The 20,873-nt window shown below is 26.5% G+C and overlaps 2 protein-coding genes across 2 annotated transcripts in view; one reads left to right on the top strand and one right to left on the bottom strand.

Moving 5' to 3' along the window:
• The first annotated feature begins 6,089 nt into the window (after positions 1-6,089).
• LOC111631697 (protein kinase DC2-like) lies at positions 6,090-8,226 on the top strand. Its single transcript, XM_023376004.1, has 7 exons — positions 6,090-6,276; positions 6,348-6,611; positions 6,686-6,805; positions 6,876-6,971; positions 7,050-7,107; positions 7,189-7,266; positions 7,379-8,226. Exons 1-7 carry the CDS (start codon positions 6,170-6,172, stop codon positions 7,502-7,504), a joined length of 849 nt encoding a protein of 282 aa, XP_023231772.1. The 5' UTR covers positions 6,090-6,169; the 3' UTR covers positions 7,505-8,226.
• A 1,066-nt stretch (positions 8,227-9,292) lies between these two features.
• Positions 9,293-20,873, bottom strand: part of LOC111631699 (S-formylglutathione hydrolase-like) — a 39,074-nt gene continuing 27,493 nt past the window's right edge. Inside the window, exons 7-8 of the mRNA XM_023376005.1 lie at positions 16,453-16,554; positions 9,293-9,445 (exon numbers count right to left, since the gene is read on the bottom strand). Coding sequence (XP_023231773.1) covers positions 9,365-9,445; positions 16,453-16,554 — 183 coding nt within the window. The 3' untranslated portion in view covers positions 9,293-9,364. The remainder of the gene's footprint in view (positions 9,446-16,452; positions 16,555-20,873) is intronic.

The raw sequence follows: 20,873 nt of genomic DNA, 5'->3' as shown, positions 1-20,873 counted from the left end.
AAATACAAACTAAAGATATCTTTTTCTGACAATTACTTCTATCTTAATATAATTTATGATCAGATAATTCATGGTAACTTCTGTTCCATTCTATTCACTACATTTTTATTTCACTACCATTGCTATTATTTTTTATAATTAACCCCTTGCCGTCATAATAATTCTTCATAACATGTTGTAGCTATGTGATTTAAGAATATACTGTACAGATCTGATCAGATGTAATCTCTCTAAAAATTCATTTATAATAAAAATTGTGAGCAAGGGGTTGACAGTTTATTTACCTTGATATCTTTGTGTTTTAAACTTATGAAGAAAATACTAATTTAATAAATATAAATATATACAGTATATATATAAAATAAATATCATTAAATTCTACAAAAGTAGCATCTGAGTTTTAGTTTGATTAATCTAAAATAAATTCTATAATCAATCTATAGCTTTATAATACTTAAATTAAACAATTTAAAATTTTAATATAATCTACATAATTAAATATATTAATATATTTAACAATTTAAAATTTTATCAAATATTGAATACTTGTCATATGAAAAAGCTGTTGTTAAACAATAGTAATAAAAAAATAAATTTTCTAATACTAAGAGAAAATAAATATATTGTAGATTTAATTTAATTGAGAAGTATATAGAAGCAAATGCTGAAAGAAAAAAATCCAAAAGATTTGTAGTAGTTAAAAGTAATTTACATCAAATCCATTCAAAAGTTGTTGAAAATTTTAAAATTCAAAAGAAACTTTGTATTCTCCATAAAAAATCTAAAAAACACAAAGATTTCTACAAAATATTATTTTAGATGTTTTATTCAAAAATAAACAACTTTCAAAATATTTTTGATAATCATGAATAAATTAACTAAACATGTTATTAATTGCAAATTTAAAAAGTTTATTTTTGTTCTTAGTATTTTAAAATTTATTTCACAATGAGACAGCAATAAAACTTTAATTAATATATTAGAATGTATATCTAAATTTTTAGTGATCAACAAAAAATAAAATTGTTGCCTTTATTCTCTTCAATTTTTATATGTTTATCAACATGCACATTTCTAACGGACATTCAATCCTCTCTCTCTCTCTCTTTTGTGTGTTTTATTGAATTATGTACTACTTTATCAAAAATATTTAATGTTTCAATTCTTCTGATACTTTCTCCTAAGTTCATACTCTTTTCATTTCTGCATCATCCCAAACATCTTAACATATGAATATATATTAAAATACTTGAATTGTATCATTAATACTCTGCAATAGCATATTTCTATTGAATATAAAAATTACTATTCAGTACAGCATGAGAATATTTCACAATAATTTCACAGAATGCTTGGAATATGGTATTCTTAGAATCAGCTGGACAATATAATCCATAAATATGTAACAATAAATATTAATTTAATATAATGTGATAAACTTATAATTACATACTGAATACAAATGAAAGTGATTCAAAAGATGACTATATTAACTCCAAATGACTATAACAGTAACAGACAAAAACAGTATTTAAACAATTGACACCATAATTTATTGAGTACAGGTAACTCCCGTATAACACAGCACTTCTATAGCACGAATTCACTCTAACACGGTTCGAGAATTGGTACCATCCCCCGTATAACACGGTACTTTTATAGCACGGATTTACTCTGACACGGTTCAAGAATTGGGTAAAACCCTCGTACAACAAGAAATGTAATAAATTTTTACATATTTAAGTAATAATAGTTCACGAAAATTCGTGAACTATTAGTACTTAAGTATGTAAATTTTCTCTTCTCGCCTTCTGTCGATACACGTGGTCCTTCTCGAAACTTGTTTCAATGTTGCCAGATCGCGACGCTTCTGCTTCTGATGTTGCCGAATGTTTTTCCCTTATTCCATACTTGCTTTATTCTTCATAAGTGCTTAGCACCATATAAGGAAATTTATAAAGACCTTTTAACTAGAAGCAAGCAATCTAAAATTACATACATTTTGCAAAAGGTAAAGCATGGATCTGAAGATAATGCAGAAAAATGCTCAGAGGATAAGGATAACTTGCCAAAAAGAAAACGCTCTCGGTTAATTAATAGTGTTTTTAGTGATGACGAAGAAAACATTGTTTAATTTATATTAATATGTATCACTTAAAAAAATTTTAATGAAGATATTTATCTTAATTATGAAAATATACTAGCATGTTTTTTAATTTTTAGAACCTAACCCTCCTTTTCATATTAGTTCTTTGTTTCGTATAACATGGATTCGCATAACACGGCAATTTTTTGGAACGTAACTACCGTGTTATACGGGGGTTACCTGTAGTTACTGTATTTTTATATCTCCTCACTAAGAATTTACTTAATTTCTTAAAAAACAATTATTTACAAATATAAAGACTTAACTACAAAAATCCAGCAACAAGTTACATAACTTTCTTGGCATTCAACATTCAAACTGTGCACGATGCTATCTGTTATGTGATTTTATTAAACTGTTTTATATTATTAATTATTATAAAATGGCAAAAAGATTAATTTTGAAGGCAGAGATAAGTTTTATAAAAAATTATAAATGCTAATAACAAGTAAATCTTAATTAAGTCCAACCCCACTTGAGATATGACACATGGCCCCCCTCTATATCTTCTACATTTAATAGAATCAATCCTATAAAACACAAACCTCTTGAAAAAATTTCAGAAATTTTTGACAAAAGGCACAGGAGTTAAGCTTCAAAGTATGTGAATAAAATTGTGCCTCCAATCAAACATCCATACATACTGAAACTTTTTTTGCATTTCTTGATGTTTCAATTCTAAAACTATAAAAATCTTGAAGGGATCATTTTTTGACTGATTGCCATGCTTTCCTTCTGTTATATATAAAGGCTGGAATAGTAAAAATAAATTTTTGAAGTCTGTTGAATGTCCATGCACTTCACTGGAACATAATCAACATTAGTGGAGTTGACCTTTCTTAAAGGCTACTTTCCCATATATATGCAAATTTTAATCTTTATTTCACAAAACAGTTATTGTTTAAAAAATGTTTATACTTAAGCACATTTTTTATATATTAACTTAAAATCACCAGGATTATTATCATTATGCATTTTGTACAACTAATGTAATACAATGCCAATGCATTATAATGAGGCTGTCCAATAGTGGCATGCTGGCCACATCTAAACCAAAACAGAATTTTGTGGCTTGCAAATATCTTAAAAAAATCATTAAAAACATTTCATATTTTGGATTAGTGAACATAGAAGAACTTGTGGCACAACAAATTTGGCTACAAAGTTTCCATTAACAATTTTAATTTTTATTGATTTTAAAGCTTTTTACCTTTTATTGTTATAATTTTGTAAATGAATAAAAAATAGAGGTAAATATTTTTATTAAGGGTTTATCACACCAATTTGTAACCACATATGCAATTTCACAACTTTTTACTTTTTCCATTTTTATAAAATTAATATACAACTAAATTTTTTTAGTTGTATATAAGTAGATTTTTATGTTGTGAAAAGAGTTAATATGTTTGCATAAATTGTATGCAAATATGTTTCATTATATTATTTTTTAATCAATAAAAAACATTACAATTTGTAAATATTTTATTCTACAATTGTTTAATAGCAACTGTTTTGATAATGAATAAATAACATGTTAAAATCTACTGTTTTTTCTTAGTACCTAAGTTTTGTTATATACAATATAAGACTTAGTTTCATTTGGAAGTGAACCTAATTCAATTTTTACATAGTATTATGTTTTACCATTTAATATTTATACTCAATTCTGACCTGCTAAAACTTTATATAAATAAAATTGGCCTACACCAATAAATAGAAATTGGACAGTCCAGCATTAATNCTTTTAAAACTTTTTATTATAATTTATTCCAAGAATTAATTGTAATTACTGAGATTAATTCTGTTAAAGTAATTGGTTATAGTAGGATAAATTTCAACATGATTTTTCTTGAAAATTTATAGGAAAAAAAATTCTATATTTGCCCTAGAATTTATTTTTCCATTAGTTCCGTCGATGTTAGTTGGAAATAGAATCAGATGCGTTCCAAATCACCTTTGTTCAGGGTCAGTTCTGGGTTAGTGGGTCACCAAACTTGTTATCTGTCTACTTTTTACTTTCAAAATAGAATTACTGTCTTTACAATTTGTTATATACACTTAAAACGGAGACGTTTCTTACAGGAAGTTGTTTGGCCTACCCCGTCTTTTACAGTTAATAAAAGAGGGCATAACATTTATTTGTCTGTGATAATAAACTTGTAATTTGTGTTGAAATAAAGATTTAGAGGATAAAAATAAAAGGACGATAAGTGGATAAAGTTTTAGAAATTGGGAGCCAGCATTGAGCGTTCTGGAAGGATTGAAGGTTGCTGGAGTTATCGATAATATTAATCAATACTAAAGTCTGTTTAGAGAGTGTATTTTCGGGTCTTAACAATTGGAAAATTATCAAATTTAACGGTTTAAAATTTTATTTATCGTTTTTATAGCCTACAACTAATTTCAAATTAACTGTCTTTCATTTATGAAGAGTATTCAAATAATAATAATAAAAATTGAAAAGGGGACAATAAAAATCAGCATAGCCAGTTCGATCGTGTGTGTTGGTTGTTATGACAACGGTCGTCGAACTTTAGGAGAAACTCAACCACTCTTCTCCTTATTGTTGGCTTTTCCATTTGGAAATAGTTTATTCCATTTAATTTCGATAAACAAAAGAAAAAAAAGTTATTATTTGACTTAGGATATTGTTCTAGAGAATCGAGAAGAGGGGGAAATCATTAAAACAGTGTATTTATTTTACCGTGTTCTTTGTGTATTTGAAACAACTTGGATACAGTAGAAAAATGGCATAAACTTGGAAGTTTTGACAATCGGTCTGTTATAGGTTTCTGCAACTAGTCCTTGCCAAAAATTTATTTAGAGTTCTGAGATAGAAAAGCTTTTGTTTCGTCCTGTCTTAACAGATAGATAAATCTTTTTTATGTTTTTTAAAATAGGAAAGGAGTTTGGAAAACACACTCGAAAACAAGTTTACCAACCTTTATGTCTACTTTATTAGAATTTAGGTGGGTGATATCGCGTGATTATGCATGATTCCTGGGTCCCACACATCAAAAAAGGATAAAATGTCAAGCAAGCAGATGGTGCGTATCGCGCCCACCTACACGATCTTGATTCGGTTTGAGACTATTTATCAAGGTCAAAAAACATCCATGACTATAATATATAAGAAGGAACAACGGAATAGAATTGGTACCACCATTTTGAAAAACGAAACTAATTTAAACAATTCAAACGTATGAAAAAAAATCGATTGATTAAACATTATTCGATTCTCCTTAAGTAATTAGTTTTCGGAGTATCAAATTCTTTTAAATATAAACTTATATAATCATTAAAAGAAAACAAAACGAAATATATCTATAATCTCAATAAGAAATTTAAAAATCGATTCGTCATTTCCTTTATAGTAAACGTCTCTTCCGTTTACCCAAGCTATTTTTAATCGAAACTAACTTTGGCAATTCGCCCAAGGATGACATTTTGACAAATCTTTCCACCACCGAAAGTAACGCTATTGACATTACCGACGCATTTATGAATTTGCAAATTGTCCACTTCGTGCCTCTCCACTATGCAAAACTCTTTGTAAATACCGACAAACTTTCTCCAAAAATAAAACTGCAAACCTGCACTGTTCCTAAATTACACTTTTCTTTTTAATAATTCAAATTGCGTTTTTCTTTCTAAATAAAAGGTGCCGAATAAAATATTAGAGGGGGAAAACAAACAAAAATTGCTTGAATTTTGTCACAATTTAATGCCATAAAACGTACAGAAGAACGAATTTACGACTGTCACTGACCTCCTATTTTTATTATTGTGTGAAAGTGAGTGCATTGTTGAGTTTCTGTAAATAGTTTCCGCAGGATTTTTATATATTCTTTTGCTTGCCAAGTGTGAAAGATTTGTATTTTCAGCACAAAAATCACGAGTTTCTTTTACGGAGATGTGCAAAAACATAATTAAACTTTATATTATTATTTTTTTTTTTTAGGAACTGGTACGTTCGGTCGAGTATGCTTATGTCGCGATAGGCTAAGTGGAGGTTACTGTGCTATGAAAATCCTTGAGATCGCTGACGTCATTAGATTAAAACAAGTGGATCATGTGAAGAGCGAAAAGACCATTTTAATGCAAGCCAAGCATCCTTTCATCATTGACCTGTGAGTAACCTAATTTTAATGTTTCATTTTTTTCTTTTAATTGTGAGATTATTTACAATCTGGTTTTTCAGGATGTGGACAACTCACGATGATTATCGTCTGTACATGCTCTTCGAATATGTTTGTGGAGGAGAACTTTTTACGTACTTAAGAAACGCGGGGAAATTTAGTAATTCGACTGCATCATTTTACGCTGCAGAGATTATATTAGCTTTACAATATCTCCACGATCATAATGTGGTATACAGAGATTTAAAGCCCGAGAATTTGCTGTTAGATAGAGACGGACATTTGAAAATTACGGATTTCGGTTTTGCAAAGAGGCTCCATGACAGGTTTGTTTAAATTAAAACAGCATATGCTGTATATGAACGCTTCTTTTCCATTTTAATGATGATATTCCTTCAAGGACATGGACGCTTTGCGGAACGCCGGAATACTTAGCACCAGAGATAATACAGAGCAAGGGACACAATAAAGCAGTCGATTGGTGGGCACTGGGAATTCTTATATACGAAATGCTAACAGGGTTAGATATTTTCCTAATAAAAATAATTAATTGTTAACGTTTGAAGATTGATTTTAAATTCTATATACAGTTATCCACCTTTCTTTGATGATACAGCATTTGCTATTTATGAAAAAATATTAGCTGGCAAAATAGAATGGCCTAAACACATAGATCCAGTCGCTAAGTAAGTTTTAGTTTTTATGTATTCTAATAATGTTTATCTTTTACATTATAAATGCATTTTATTACATTTTTATGACAGAGATCTTATCAGAAAGTTATTAGTTAATGACAGAACAAAGAGACTAGGAAGTATGAAGGTAAATAAACTGTTCTGTACAATATGTTTCCATGAATTAACTTTATATAAATGCATTTTAAAGCACTATTTAAAAATATAGAACGAAGCTGAAGACGTAAAGAGGCACAGATGGTTTAAAGGGACTGACTGGGATGATGTTTATTATAAACGTTTAAAGGTATGTTGTAAAATATTTATTTCATAAATATTTTATGTTTGAGAATGTCTGGTGGTGGGACTGTTTCATTTCTACTGTTTTTTTTTTTCTCTTCTCTCTCTGTTCACTGCAGCCTCCTATTGTACCAAAAGTGTGTTTTGATGGTGATACACAAAATTTTGAAGAATATCCAGAAGGAAATAAAGATCGTTCTACATCGTTAAGTGAAGAAGATTTAGAAATATTTAGAAACTTTTAATAAAATAAAAGTTGGACCTTTTACAAACTGAAGATTAAAGTTATGAGAAGGGGAAAGAACAAAACTGCAGCTATTGCAAATTTTTTTTTATCTTTTAATTTCTTTCTTTTGTTCAACTGTTACTAAACTGTAGTCAAGAAAGCAAATCAGTTTAGGAAAATATTTATTTAAAAATAATTTTTTGTAAACTTGTTCTTTCAGCCTCCAATAATCCCAAGAATTCGTCACGATGGTGACACTCGTTACTTTGACGGATACGTTCAGAGGAAGTTGAAATTAATTTTAGAAAAACCAAGTGAGAGAGATATAGAACAATTTTATGATTTTTAATGAATCTCAACACTAAAACTTCTTAAAATTTTTCAAATAAATTTTGTTTATTTATTCTGTTTTTGATATAGCTTAACTATATAAATTTCCACTGCCAAGTACAATAAATTTTAAAAATTCCAATTTAAACAGAGCAATGTCTCATTTAAAATAGAATAAATGAAAATTTCACTAACATTTTATAATTTTTTTTTGTTTTTTTGTCATATCACTTAAATAAAAAGGGTGAAGACTAGAATTTTGAATTTTAAATATGACTGGATATTTTGATAGGACACCAATATGTAAATAGGAAACTGTTTTTGAAAAATAGTAGTTTATGTAAATACTGATAATTTTGCAAATACTAGTCCAATGTAAATGTAGTTTAAATAAATTGTTTCTCTTGCAAATGTGCATTGTTTTCAAAATAAATTTTCAATTTATAGTTTATACAAAACTGTAATAAACAATTCTAAAATAGTAAAATCAAAGCCTTCAAAAACAACTTTTATAAATAGGAAAATAATTTTTTAAATTATATTAATCTGGTAAAATTAGCTGAGATTATCAAAATTTAAACTGTTTTAAAGTTAAAAGTCTTTCATTTAATTGAAGTAGATTAAACTTAATTGTAGGGCAATTCTTAACTGCTGGCAATAAAACAAAAATGCAACAGTAATTGTTAAAGAGTATTTAAAATTAGTTATCTTAAAAGTTGTCAGAGTAATTTAAACTATTTAAATTTGGATTTAAAAGTGAATTAATTTTGAGTTTTAATGGTGAAAACATTTTGCATTAATTTGTTTAATCAAAATATTAATTCTAGAATCCTTTACAATAAGAAATTGGAATGGCTATTCTTATTCATGCCTTTTCTTCATTTGAAACTTTGCATGATAAAATTATAAACTTGATTAATTTAATGAGAATCTATATTGTAATCGAGTACTTCTAATATTCTTTATCATATGTTAATTACATAAAAATATATTTCTACTAAATATAAATAGCCAAATATATATTTAAAAATAGTAATTTTATATGTATAAAATACAGTTTAAATAAACTTTTATTATAAATTAATAAATGTTCATTTATATAAAGATATTGTCAATTTTTCAAATCTTAATACAACAAAATCTTTAAAAAATTTTCAAATTTCTTATTTTTCATCTAATCTTAATAATTTAAATCAATATGTAACTGGTTTAGTTCTTTACTAAGTAGAAAGATCATAAATGAATAAAGGCAACAATGATTTAAATAATGAAATGTAATAAAAGAGAGAATAAATTTATAAATTTAAAATTATTATGAATTACAACTTAATAATTTAAAATGTGTGAACAAAAATCACTAAAATAAAATTTTACTTCTCTTTATATTAATAATTAGGCAATTATTTAATATTTAAACGTTACTTTATTTCTTTATAAAAAAATAACTTTATTTACATCAAGTATTTCATGAAAAATTTAATTTTTTTATTTTTTACTTGATATTAAAATATTAATGAATGAACTTGACAAAAACTCACTTTTTTGTGAGTTATTTCTTCAAAAACTGCATGTGGTGTGCAATATGATCACTGATAAAAGATGAAATGAAATAGTAACTATGATCATAACCCTGAAATAAAAAAGAAATTATTTAAGATTTATATAACAAGTTTTTCAAACTTGACCTATTATTTTCACTTTTTTACTAATTAAATTATTTTATTATTATAATATTCATTACTGAAATACAATGAATTGGTAACAAAATTTATTCACTTAGCTTATTTTTTTAATATGATAATTTTATTCAGAAATATAGACTACAAAATTCAGTTATGTTAAATTTCTTGGAAAAAAATTACTTATAGAAAAATAATATACAAAAATATAACAGAGAATAAACAAATATAACTGAAATCATATTTATCTATGCAAAATTAAAAATTATTTTGTTTTTTTTAAATATTTATGGTAATCAATATAATTAATAATCTCATTCCTGTCTAAATGTTCTATCTACAAACAGTTGTTACTATTAAACTTCAGTTAATACTTCAGGTTTTAATTCACTAATAATTTCATATGGTCTCTATTCCATCTTATTAAAACAATATATTCAGCTAATTCTGTATACATTTTACTTCTGAAAACAAATACAAACTAAAGATATCTTTTTCTGACAATTACTTCTATCTTAATATAATTTATGATCAGATAATTCATGGTAACTTCTGTTCCATTCTATTCACTACATTTTTATTTCACTACCATTGCTATTATTTTTTATAATTAACCCCTTGCCGTCATAATAATTCTTCATAACATGTTGTAGCTATGTGATTTAAGAATATACTGTACAGATCTGATCAGATGTAATCTCTCTAAAAATTCATTTATAATAAAAATTGTGAGCAAGGGGTTGACAGTTTATTTACCTTGATATCTTTGTGTTTTAAACTTATGAAGAAAATACTAATTTAATAAATATAAATATATACAGTATATATATAAAATAAATATCATTAAATTCTACAAAAGTAGCATCTGAGTTTTAGTTTGATTAATCTAAAATAAATTCTATAATCAATCTATAGCTTTATAATACTTAAATTAAACAATTTAAAATTTTAATATAATCTACATAATTAAATATATTAATATATTTAACAATTTAAAATTTTATCAAATATTGAATACTTGTCATATGAAAAAGCTGTTGTTAAACAATAGTAATAAAAAAATAAATTTTCTAATACTAAGAGAAAATAAATATATTGTAGATTTAATTTAATTGAGAAGTATATAGAAGCAAATGCTGAAAGAAAAAAATCCAAAAGATTTGTAGTAGTTAAAAGTAATTTACATCAAATCCATTCAAAAGTTGTTGAAAATTTTAAAATTCAAAAGAAACTTTGTATTCTCCATAAAAAATCTAAAAAACACAAAGATTTCTACAAAATATTATTTTAGATGTTTTATTCAAAAATAAACAACTTTCAAAATATTTTTGATAATCATGAATAAATTAACTAAACATGTTATTAATTGCAAATTTAAAAAGTTTATTTTTGTTCTTAGTATTTTAAAATTTATTTCACAATGAGACAGCAATAAAACTTTAATTAATATATTAGAATGTATATCTAAATTTTTAGTGATCAACAAAAAATAAAATTGTTGCCTTTATTCTCTTCAATTTTTATATGTTTATCAACATGCACATTTCTAACGGACATTCAATCCTCTCTCTCTCTCTCTTTTGTGTGTTTTATTGAATTATGTACTACTTTATCAAAAATATTTAATGTTTCAATTCTTCTGATACTTTCTCCTAAGTTCATACTCTTTTCATTTCTGCATCATCCCAAACATCTTAACATATGAATATATATTAAAATACTTGAATTGTATCATTAATACTCTGCAATAGCATATTTCTATTGAATATAAAAATTACTATTCAGTACAGCATGAGAATATTTCACAATAATTTCACAGAATGCTTGGAATATGGTATTCTTAGAATCAGCTGGACAATATAATCCATAAATATGTAACAATAAATATTAATTTAATATAATGTGATAAACTTATAATTACATACTGAATACAAATGAAAGTGATTCAAAAGATGACTATATTAACTCCAAATGACTATAACAGTAACAGACAAAAACAGTATTTAAACAATTGACACCATAATTTATTGAGTACAGGTAACTCCCGTATAACACAGCACTTCTATAGCACGAATTCACTCTAACACGGTTCGAGAATTGGTACCATCCCCCGTATAACACGGTACTTTTATAGCACGGATTTACTCTGACACGGTTCAAGAATTGGGTAAAACCCTCGTACAACAAGAAATGTAATAAATTTTTACATATTTAAGTAATAATAGTTCACGAAAATTCGTGAACTATTAGTACTTAAGTATGTAAATTTTCTCTTCTCGCCTTCTGTCGATACACGTGGTCCTTCTCGAAACTTGTTTCAATGTTGCCAGATCGCGACGCTTCTGCTTCTGATGTTGCCGAATGTTTTTCCCTTATTCCATACTTGCTTTATTCTTCATAAGTGCTTAGCACCATATAAGGAAATTTATAAAGACCTTTTAACTAGAAGCAAGCAATCTAAAATTACATACATTTTGCAAAAGGTAAAGCATGGATCTGAAGATAATGCAGAAAAATACTCAGAGGATAAGGATAACTTGCCAAAAAGAAAACGCTCTCGGTTAATTAATAGTGTTTTTAGTGATGACGAAGAAAACATTGTTTAATTTATATTAATATGTATCACTTAAAAAATTTTAATGAAGATATTTATCTTAATTATGAAAATATACTAGCATGTTTTTTAATTTTTAGAACCTAACCCTCCTTTTCATATTAGTTCTTTGTTTCGTATAACATGGATTCGCATAACACGGCAATTTTTTGGAACGTAACTACCGTGTTATACGGGGGTTACCTGTAGTTACTGTATTTTTATATCTCCTCACTAAGAATTTACTTAATTTCTTAAAAAACAATTATTTACAAATATAAAGACTTAACTACAAAAATCCAGCAACAAGTTACATAACTTTCTTGGCATTCAACATTCAAACTGTGCACGATGCTATCTGTTATGTGATTTTATTAAACTGTTTTATATTATTAATTATTATAAAATGGCAAAAAGATTAATTTTGAAGGCAGAGATAAGTTTTATAAAAAATTATAAATGCTAATAACAAGTAAATCTTAATTAAGTCCAACCCCACTTGAGATATGACACATGGCCCCCCTCTATATCTTCTACATTTAATAGAATCAATCCTATAAAACACAAACCTCTTGAAAAAATTTCAGAAATTTTTGACAAAAGGCACAGGAGTTAAGCTTCAAAGTATGTGAATAAAATTGTGCCTCCAATCAAACATCCATACATACTGAAACTTTTTTTGCATTTCTTGATGTTTCAATTCTAAAACTATAAAAATCTTGAAGGGATCATTTTTTGACTGATTGCCATGCTTTCCTTCTGTTATATATAAAGGCTGGAATAGTAAAAATAAATTTTTGAAGTCTGTTGAATGTCCATGCACTTCACTGGAACATAATCAACATTAGTGGAGTTGACCTTTCTTAAAGGCTACTTTCCCATATATATGCAAATTTTAATCTTTATTTCACAAAACAGTTATTGTTTAAAAAATGTTTATACTTAAGCACATTTTTTATATATTAACTTAAAATCACCAGGATTATTATCATTATGCATTTTGTACAACTAATGTAATACAATGCCAATGCATTATAATGAGGCTGTCCAATAGTGGCATGCTGGCCACATCTAAACCAAAACAGAATTTTGTGGCTTGCAAATATCTTAAAAAAATCATTAAAAACATTTCATATTTTGGATTAGTGAACATAGAAGAACTTGTGGCACAACAAATTTGGCTACAAAGTTTCCATTAACAATTTTAATTTTTATTGATTTTAAAGCTTTTTACCTTTTATTGTTATAATTTTGTAAATGAATAAAAAATAGAGGTAAATATTTTTATTAAGGGTTTATCACACCAATTTGTAACCACATATGCAATTTCACAACTTTTTACTTTTTCCATTTTTATAAAATTAATATACAACTAAATTTTTTTAGTTGTATATAAGTAGATTTTTATGTTGTGAAAAGAGTTAATATGTTTGCATAAATTGTATGCAAATATGTTTCATTATATTATTTTTTAATCAATAAAAAACATTACAATTTGTAAATATTTTATTCTACAATTGTTTAATAGCAACTGTTTTGATAATGAATAAATAACATGTTAAAATCTACTGTTTTTTCTTAGTACCTAAGTTTTGTTATATACAATATAAGACTTAGTTTCATTTGGAAGTGAACCTAATTCAATTTTTACATAGTATTATGTTTTACCATTTAATATTTATACTCAATTCTGACCTGCTAAAACTTTATATAAATAAAATTGGCCTACACCAATAAATAGAAATTGGACAGTCCAGCATTAATCTATGGCAATTTTTCCAATTTTGAAAATTATTTATATATTAACTAAGAATTAATAAAATTTTATTATTATAGAATATGTTCACATTCTTATAACAGTTACAGAAAAATTGTTCAATTATATTATCTTTTACATGTTTTTGTTATTAGACCAAATTATTATTATTATTTAAAATAATAAAGATATTTGTCATTTATTTTGTTATCAGGCATACTTCTAGCTCTGACTTGCTTTCAAATACAGTAGTTATTTAATTTAAAATATTATCTTATTTGTATTTTTATCTACAATATCAACACACTTTTACTTTCACTAAAAAGTCCCAAATATTTGTATCATGAATGTGAAAAAACAATTATAGAACTGTTCTTTATATAAATGTTAAAATAGAATTTGTATAATTTGTAATACCACCACTTTTACTGATCACTATTGTTTTTAATACTGAAAATTTTAAGGGAAACTTTTAATATTGATAAAGTTATGATATAGAGAAACTAAAGATATTTTTATCAATAATATTAGAAACAAAAATACAACAACCAAATTTTTTTTATTTAGGAGCTCAATTAATATTTTATGACAATCAATACTTAAACAAAATGAAAAAAAATTTAATTCAATAACAATATATTACTTCATGGAAAAATAAATTAATATTAAATTTATGCATTTAATATTTAAAAGCAAAAGAGATAAACTAAAAATAAGAAGAGATTAATTAAAAAATCTATTAGTAAATATATTTTATAATGTCAATATTGAAATTTAAATTTCTGAAACTAATTATTGATACAGAAGTTTCAATTGTTAAAATTAAAAATCTTTTCTTATATAAAAAAAAATTTTAGTACCCAATAAAAAAAATTCACAAATCTTCAAAAAATGTGTGTAAAATTTGCCTTAATATTCAGTGAAATGTAATAAATGCAAATCTTTCAGTTAACATATATTCTTCAGGGAAAGTTTATACAATGCATTACATAATTAAGGTTAAGAAATGTTCAAATAAAATCATAGTTTAAATATACATTAAAAAAATTTATGACACATTAATTAAATCTTTATTGTTTATCTATGTCTCTGTAATAATAAAGTTATGCTTGGTTTATAACAAATCTTTTTAAATAAAGGCATTTAAAGTTACAATATAATATAAGATTATACACTACAAACAGAAATTCTGGATTTTAATACTGTAACATAAGAAAAACTTATACTTTTATGTTAGGATAATTAATTTTAAGTATTGAGTTTGTCATCCCAAATAATGAAATTGATAAATTAAATAATTAATAGTAACATTTATAAGAATATTGAAGCTTATGCTTTACTTTTACAAAGTTAATATTGTAATGTGTTTTGACATTCTTATCACTATTTTTTTTAATCACAAATTCAATGTATAATTTTTGAATTTGTGATATTGAGTTCTAAAGTTTTGAAGAAGAGTTAATGTTCAAAAAAAAAAAAGAATTTTGTTTAAGTTGTTCCAAAACTCTATTAGCTTGGTTTCTTTTTTTGAGTTAGCTATTAGTGAAGAAACTCAACTTGAGTGAGTTTTTAACCTTTAGTAGTTCCCCATGATTTAAGGAAATGAACAAAGAGCATGAATTTAAGTTATTTTTAAAATTTGAATTTCTTGAACTTTTAAAAACTATTGTGTATTATATTTTTTCTTATGTAAATCTAATAGAGTTATAAAGTAATTTTTGTTATTTGAAAATGACTAATTGATAAATGGAAAGTCATGTCTGTTAAGTTAGTAAATTTAATTTAATGATTATTTCTTTTGAATTTATTTCTGTAATATAATACTTAGCTGAAAGATTAGCCTGGAAAAGTATATATCTTTTTTTTTAGTTGAATTTTTAAATTATTATTACAGGTGTGTACTACTTAACAATGGTTCACATGTAAGACAGAGGTCCAAAAAGATTATAATGGAACTGAAAAGACATAGCCACCTCTACCTTTTATGTTTAGATATTTTTCAGACAAATACTTATCATTGTAACACAATAATAAGTACAGTAGAGCGTCAATTATCCGAATCAATTGGGGACTGGGGTTGTTCGGAAAATCGATATTTCGGATAACTGATTATGTACGAAAAAATATATTAACCTATCCCATGTTGAAATTTTTCTCCGTTGCATGTTGCTTTGTGTTGAATTTTCATCGATGTTAAGCCTAACAAAGACTTTTAAAATAATAACGAAGACTATTGTATCGTTAAAAATTATTTTTTTATTTTGTACAAACAAAATAAATATATTGAAAAATATAAAAAAAAAAAAAAAATTAAACTTCAGAAGTTAATTTAGTATCAAAAACGTAAAATATTTGAGTAGCCCAAGACATAGCCAAAGAGTGCAGCGCCACGGCACTGGCAAAAATTTAAATTTGCCAACTAGAATTCTTTCGGATAATTGACGCTCTACTGTATTTACAATTGAAGAATTGTATTAAATAAAGCCTATATAGTAGTAGATTATGTCATATAGGTTTGTGAATTGCTTAACAATATATTTCTCAGAATATTAAACAGCACATATCTTTATTATATTTCTAAATATGTATTATGTTAATTTTAAATTTACCTCTTGCATTCTTAATATTACAGGCATTTTACTTTCTGAACAAGCCTTAACAAAGTTTTCAGGTAACAGTTGTTTCAGATTTAAAAATTCATCTTCACTGCCCTGCAAAAAGAAAAATATTGTTTACATTAGTCAATTAGATTTTTTTTTTAAATTGAGAAAAGCTTATTTAAAAAAGTCTGGGTCATAAATTACTGTTTTTATTTTTATTATTTAAGCAATTTCAAGTTTATAACTCAACTTCTGTTTCATAAAATCTAGAAAACTTTTCTAGAATAAAATATTGTTTTATAAGCAGTAATTACTTATAAAAAGAGAATCGAATAAAGCAAATTTAACTTGTAATAAACAACAAAAGCATATAACTAATTTTATCTAACTCTAGACTGTCTTTCTTAGACTTTTCTAGCTTTAATTAAATTCTTGTTTCTTCTAATTCTATGTCACGACTTGGTGCATTTATCGACACTTGGCAAATAATTTCATCATCCACTTTTAATTCATACAGATATGTGTTTCGGGCTTTTGCCCCTCTTTAGTCTGTTACATTGATAGGTTGTGACTTGTGTAGTCAGGCACCTTCCGTACTTCCCCCCCGAGTTGACAGCCTCCCCTGCATGCCTTGTAACGTGTCACTTCCCTGAGTGCTGCACACAGCCTCGCCTGCAACTGCAATGCTTAGGTTCTTGTTAATATTATTTTTGTCTGTAGTAATTTCGTAGCTTTCCTTGAATTTTCTTTTGTACCAATTTTTTTTCTTTGTGTACTATTATTGCATCATTCTTATCTATTTTGCAGTTGTGGGTCGTGCAATGTTCATAAAAAACAGAGCTGATTCTATTATACTTCAGGTCTGTGATGTGTTCTTTTAATCTTGTTTCTAACTTTTGTTTTGTTTCTCCAATGTATACTTTTGGCGGTTCGCATGTGCAAGGTATTTTATAGACGACTTTGGTAGTGTTGTATTTGTCTGGTTGTTTATTTAGGTCAGGTTCAGCCTTCCGGATTCTTTTTTGCAAGTTGTTATAAGTTGGGGCTAGCTTTATATTTATTTTATCAAAACTTTTGTTTACCTGTTCAAAGAAGCCACGAATGTAGGGGAAGGGTATGTATCTTTTATCTCTGTTTTGTTTATTTTCCAGCCTTTCGTTGTTCATTTTTCTTTCCCAGTTATTTAGTATTCGTTTTGGGTAGCCGTTTAATAGGAATTTAGTTTGCAGTTCGTTGAGGTGTTTTTTCTTCTTCTGTAGTGAGCTTGTTCTGTTCTGGATCTTTTTATACTTTATGATGAATATGTTTTCTTTTATGTAATGCGAAATGTTTGAATTGTAGTTTAACACTTTCCCGATCTCGCATGGTTTTGTGTATGGCTCGAATTCAATCTTGTTTGCTTTCCTGGCTATTTTAATGTCTAATTTTAATTAAATTATTTAATAATTAAAATTATAGATAGCAATATATCTATTTTTTGTAGCAAACTATTTTGATCATTAATTAATTACAAAGCCATTTAATAATTTGGCATAAATATTAATAAAATTTAATGGTTTACATTATTTAGTACAGTAATACCTTGAACTTACACGATAGGTGGGACTGAGCGATAACCACGTAAGTTGGGGTATAATTTCGCAATTTGTGTAAAATCCAAGTCGGATGTATGTAAGCTAATAAATGTTCTCATTAATCTTATGTCGTCTTTTGATTTGTTTACGGTTACAAGAAATCACCACATAGAGTTTCTCAAGTCTCTGTAGATATAACAAACACAGAAATAAATAACACAAAATAAATTGTAGCTATGTGTTGATTCTGTGCGACACATCTGAACATGTAAGCTGAACAATAGTGAGGGGAGTTAGTAATCAAGAGTTGTGTGGCGCTCAAACAAAAGACGAATCAATGAGATTTGAAAATCGCGTAACTTCAGGTTTGCATAAGTCGAGGTATTACTGTATTTGGTATTAATGGAACTATTAACAATATATAATTGTAAAATTCAATACAACTTTTTTGATTATGAAGGTTTAAAGAAAGAAATAATTTTAACAAGAAAGTAGTGAGAACATACAAAATGACTATAATTAAAGTATCCCTATTCAGAACCATCTAAAAAAATTTATAGTGGCCAAAACTCAATCAAATTTAGCTGAAAGCATAATAGTAATACAGAGCACAATTTTTACAGGCATATAGATATAGTGAGACATAAAACATTTCAATACTATACATGCAAGCAGGGGCGCCGCTAGCTGTTTGAATGCCCGTGTGCAATACCGATTATGCTGCCCCCTGTTTAACTACGACTACCTACTCTGAGCTTGCCAGAAAGCTCTTTAGTGTTGTCTCCTAAGGGTGTGAAAAGAGAAAAGAAATACTAATTATTATTACTAAGTTATTTTTGTTTACTTAAGTGTAAAACCATATAAATAATTATCTACAGAAATTGAACTCTTCTTGCCTTTATGTTTGCGAAATCTGATATCAATTAACTTGCATCCAAGCTGTCTAAGATTTCGTGTTCAATTGAAACTATAGCTAAATTACTTAGTCTTTGCTGGTGCATTGTTGATCTTAAATAGTTTTATTAATAATTTTTAACTTTGAAAAGGACCTTTCACCAAATGCAACTGAAACTGGCAATGTAAGTAATATTCTTAGTGCTATTGCTGTGTTCGGAAATGTTGAAATTAAGTCATTACTAAAAAGATATTGTAATAGGGTTAGTTGATCATTAGACTGGTTTACTGAAAAATGCAACTTTAAAGTATTGATTTCATTAAACAAATCAATACCGTCAATGTCTGTTTCACTACTTGAATCGTCTTTAAGCTTCAGATTTAAATCCTAACCAAGTTAAAATACAGTCAATCCCCCTATAACACTGTTGATAATTCCGTTTTATATAAATTCCGTGTTGTACGAGTCACTTAGATTTTACAAATACGTGTGCCGGGCTGTGAACGGCTCACGTATTTGTAAAATCTAAGTGACTCGTACNGGCACAACAAATTTGGCTACAAAGTTTCCATTAACAATTTTAATTTTTATTGATTTTAAAGCTTTTTACCTTTTATTGTTATAATTTTGTAAATGAATATAATTTAATTGAGAAGTATATAGAAGCAAATGCTGAAAGAAAAAAATCCAAAAGATTTGTAGTAGTTAAAAGTAATTTACATCAAATCCATTCAAAAGTTGTTGAAAATTTTAAAATTCAAAAGAAACTTTGTATTCTCCATAAAAAATCTAAAAAACACAAAGATTTCTACAAAATATTATTTTAGATGTTTTATTCAAAAATAAACAACTTTCAAAATATTTTTGATAATCATGAATAAATTAACTAAACATGTTATTAATTGCAAATTTAAAAAGTTTATTTTTGTTCTTAGTATTTTAAAATTTATTTCACAATGAGACAGCAATAAAACTTTAATTAATATATTAGAATGTATATCTAAATTTTTAGTGATCAACAAAAAATAAAATTGTTGCCTTTATTCTCTTCAATTTTTATATGTTTATCAACATGCACATTTCTAACGGACATTCAATCCTCTCTCTCTCTCTCTTTTGTGTGTTTTATTGAATTATGTACTACTTTATCAAAAATATTTAATGTTTCAATTCTTCTGATACTTTCTCCTAAGTTCATACTCTTTTCATTTCTGCATCATCCCAAACATCTTAACATATGAATATATATTAAAATACTTGAATTGTATCATTAATACTCTGCAATAGCATATTTCTATTGAATATAAAAATTACTATTCAGTACAGCATGAGAATATTTCACAATAATTTCACAGAATGCTTGGAATATGGTATTCTTAGAATCAGCTGGACAATATAATCCATAAATATGTAACAATAAATATTAATTTAATATAATGTGATAAACTTATAATTACATACTGAATACAAATGAAAGTGATTCAAAAGATGACTATATTAACTCCAAATGACTATAACAGTAACAGACAAAAACAGTATTTAAACAATTGACACCATAATTTATTGAGTACAGGTAACTCCCGTATAACACAGCACTTCTATAGCACGAATTCACTCTAACACGGTTCGAGAATTGGTACCATCCCCCGTATAACACGGCACTTCTATAGCACGGATTCACTCTAACACGGTTCGAGAATTGGTACCATCCCCCGTATAACACGGTACTTTTATAGCACGGATTTACTCTGACACGGTTCAAGAATTGGGTAAAACCCTCGTACAACAAGAAATGTAATAAATTTTTACATATTTAAGTAATAATAGTTCACGAAAATTCGTGAACTATTAGTACTTAAGTATGTAAATTTTCTCTTCTCGCCTTCTGTCGATACACGTTATCCTTCTCGAAACTTGTTTCAATGTTGCCAGATCGCGACGCTTCTGCTTCTGATGTTGCC

Source organism: Centruroides sculpturatus, unplaced genomic scaffold (assembly GCF_000671375.1).
Source record: "Centruroides sculpturatus isolate CEXI.00-Female unplaced genomic scaffold, Cexi_2.0 scaffold515, whole genome shotgun sequence".
Lineage (NCBI taxonomy): Eukaryota > Metazoa > Arthropoda > Arachnida > Scorpiones > Buthidae > Centruroides > Centruroides sculpturatus.
The sequence above is the reverse complement of the archived record's forward strand: the minus strand, read 5'-3'. Positions and strand labels throughout refer to the sequence as shown.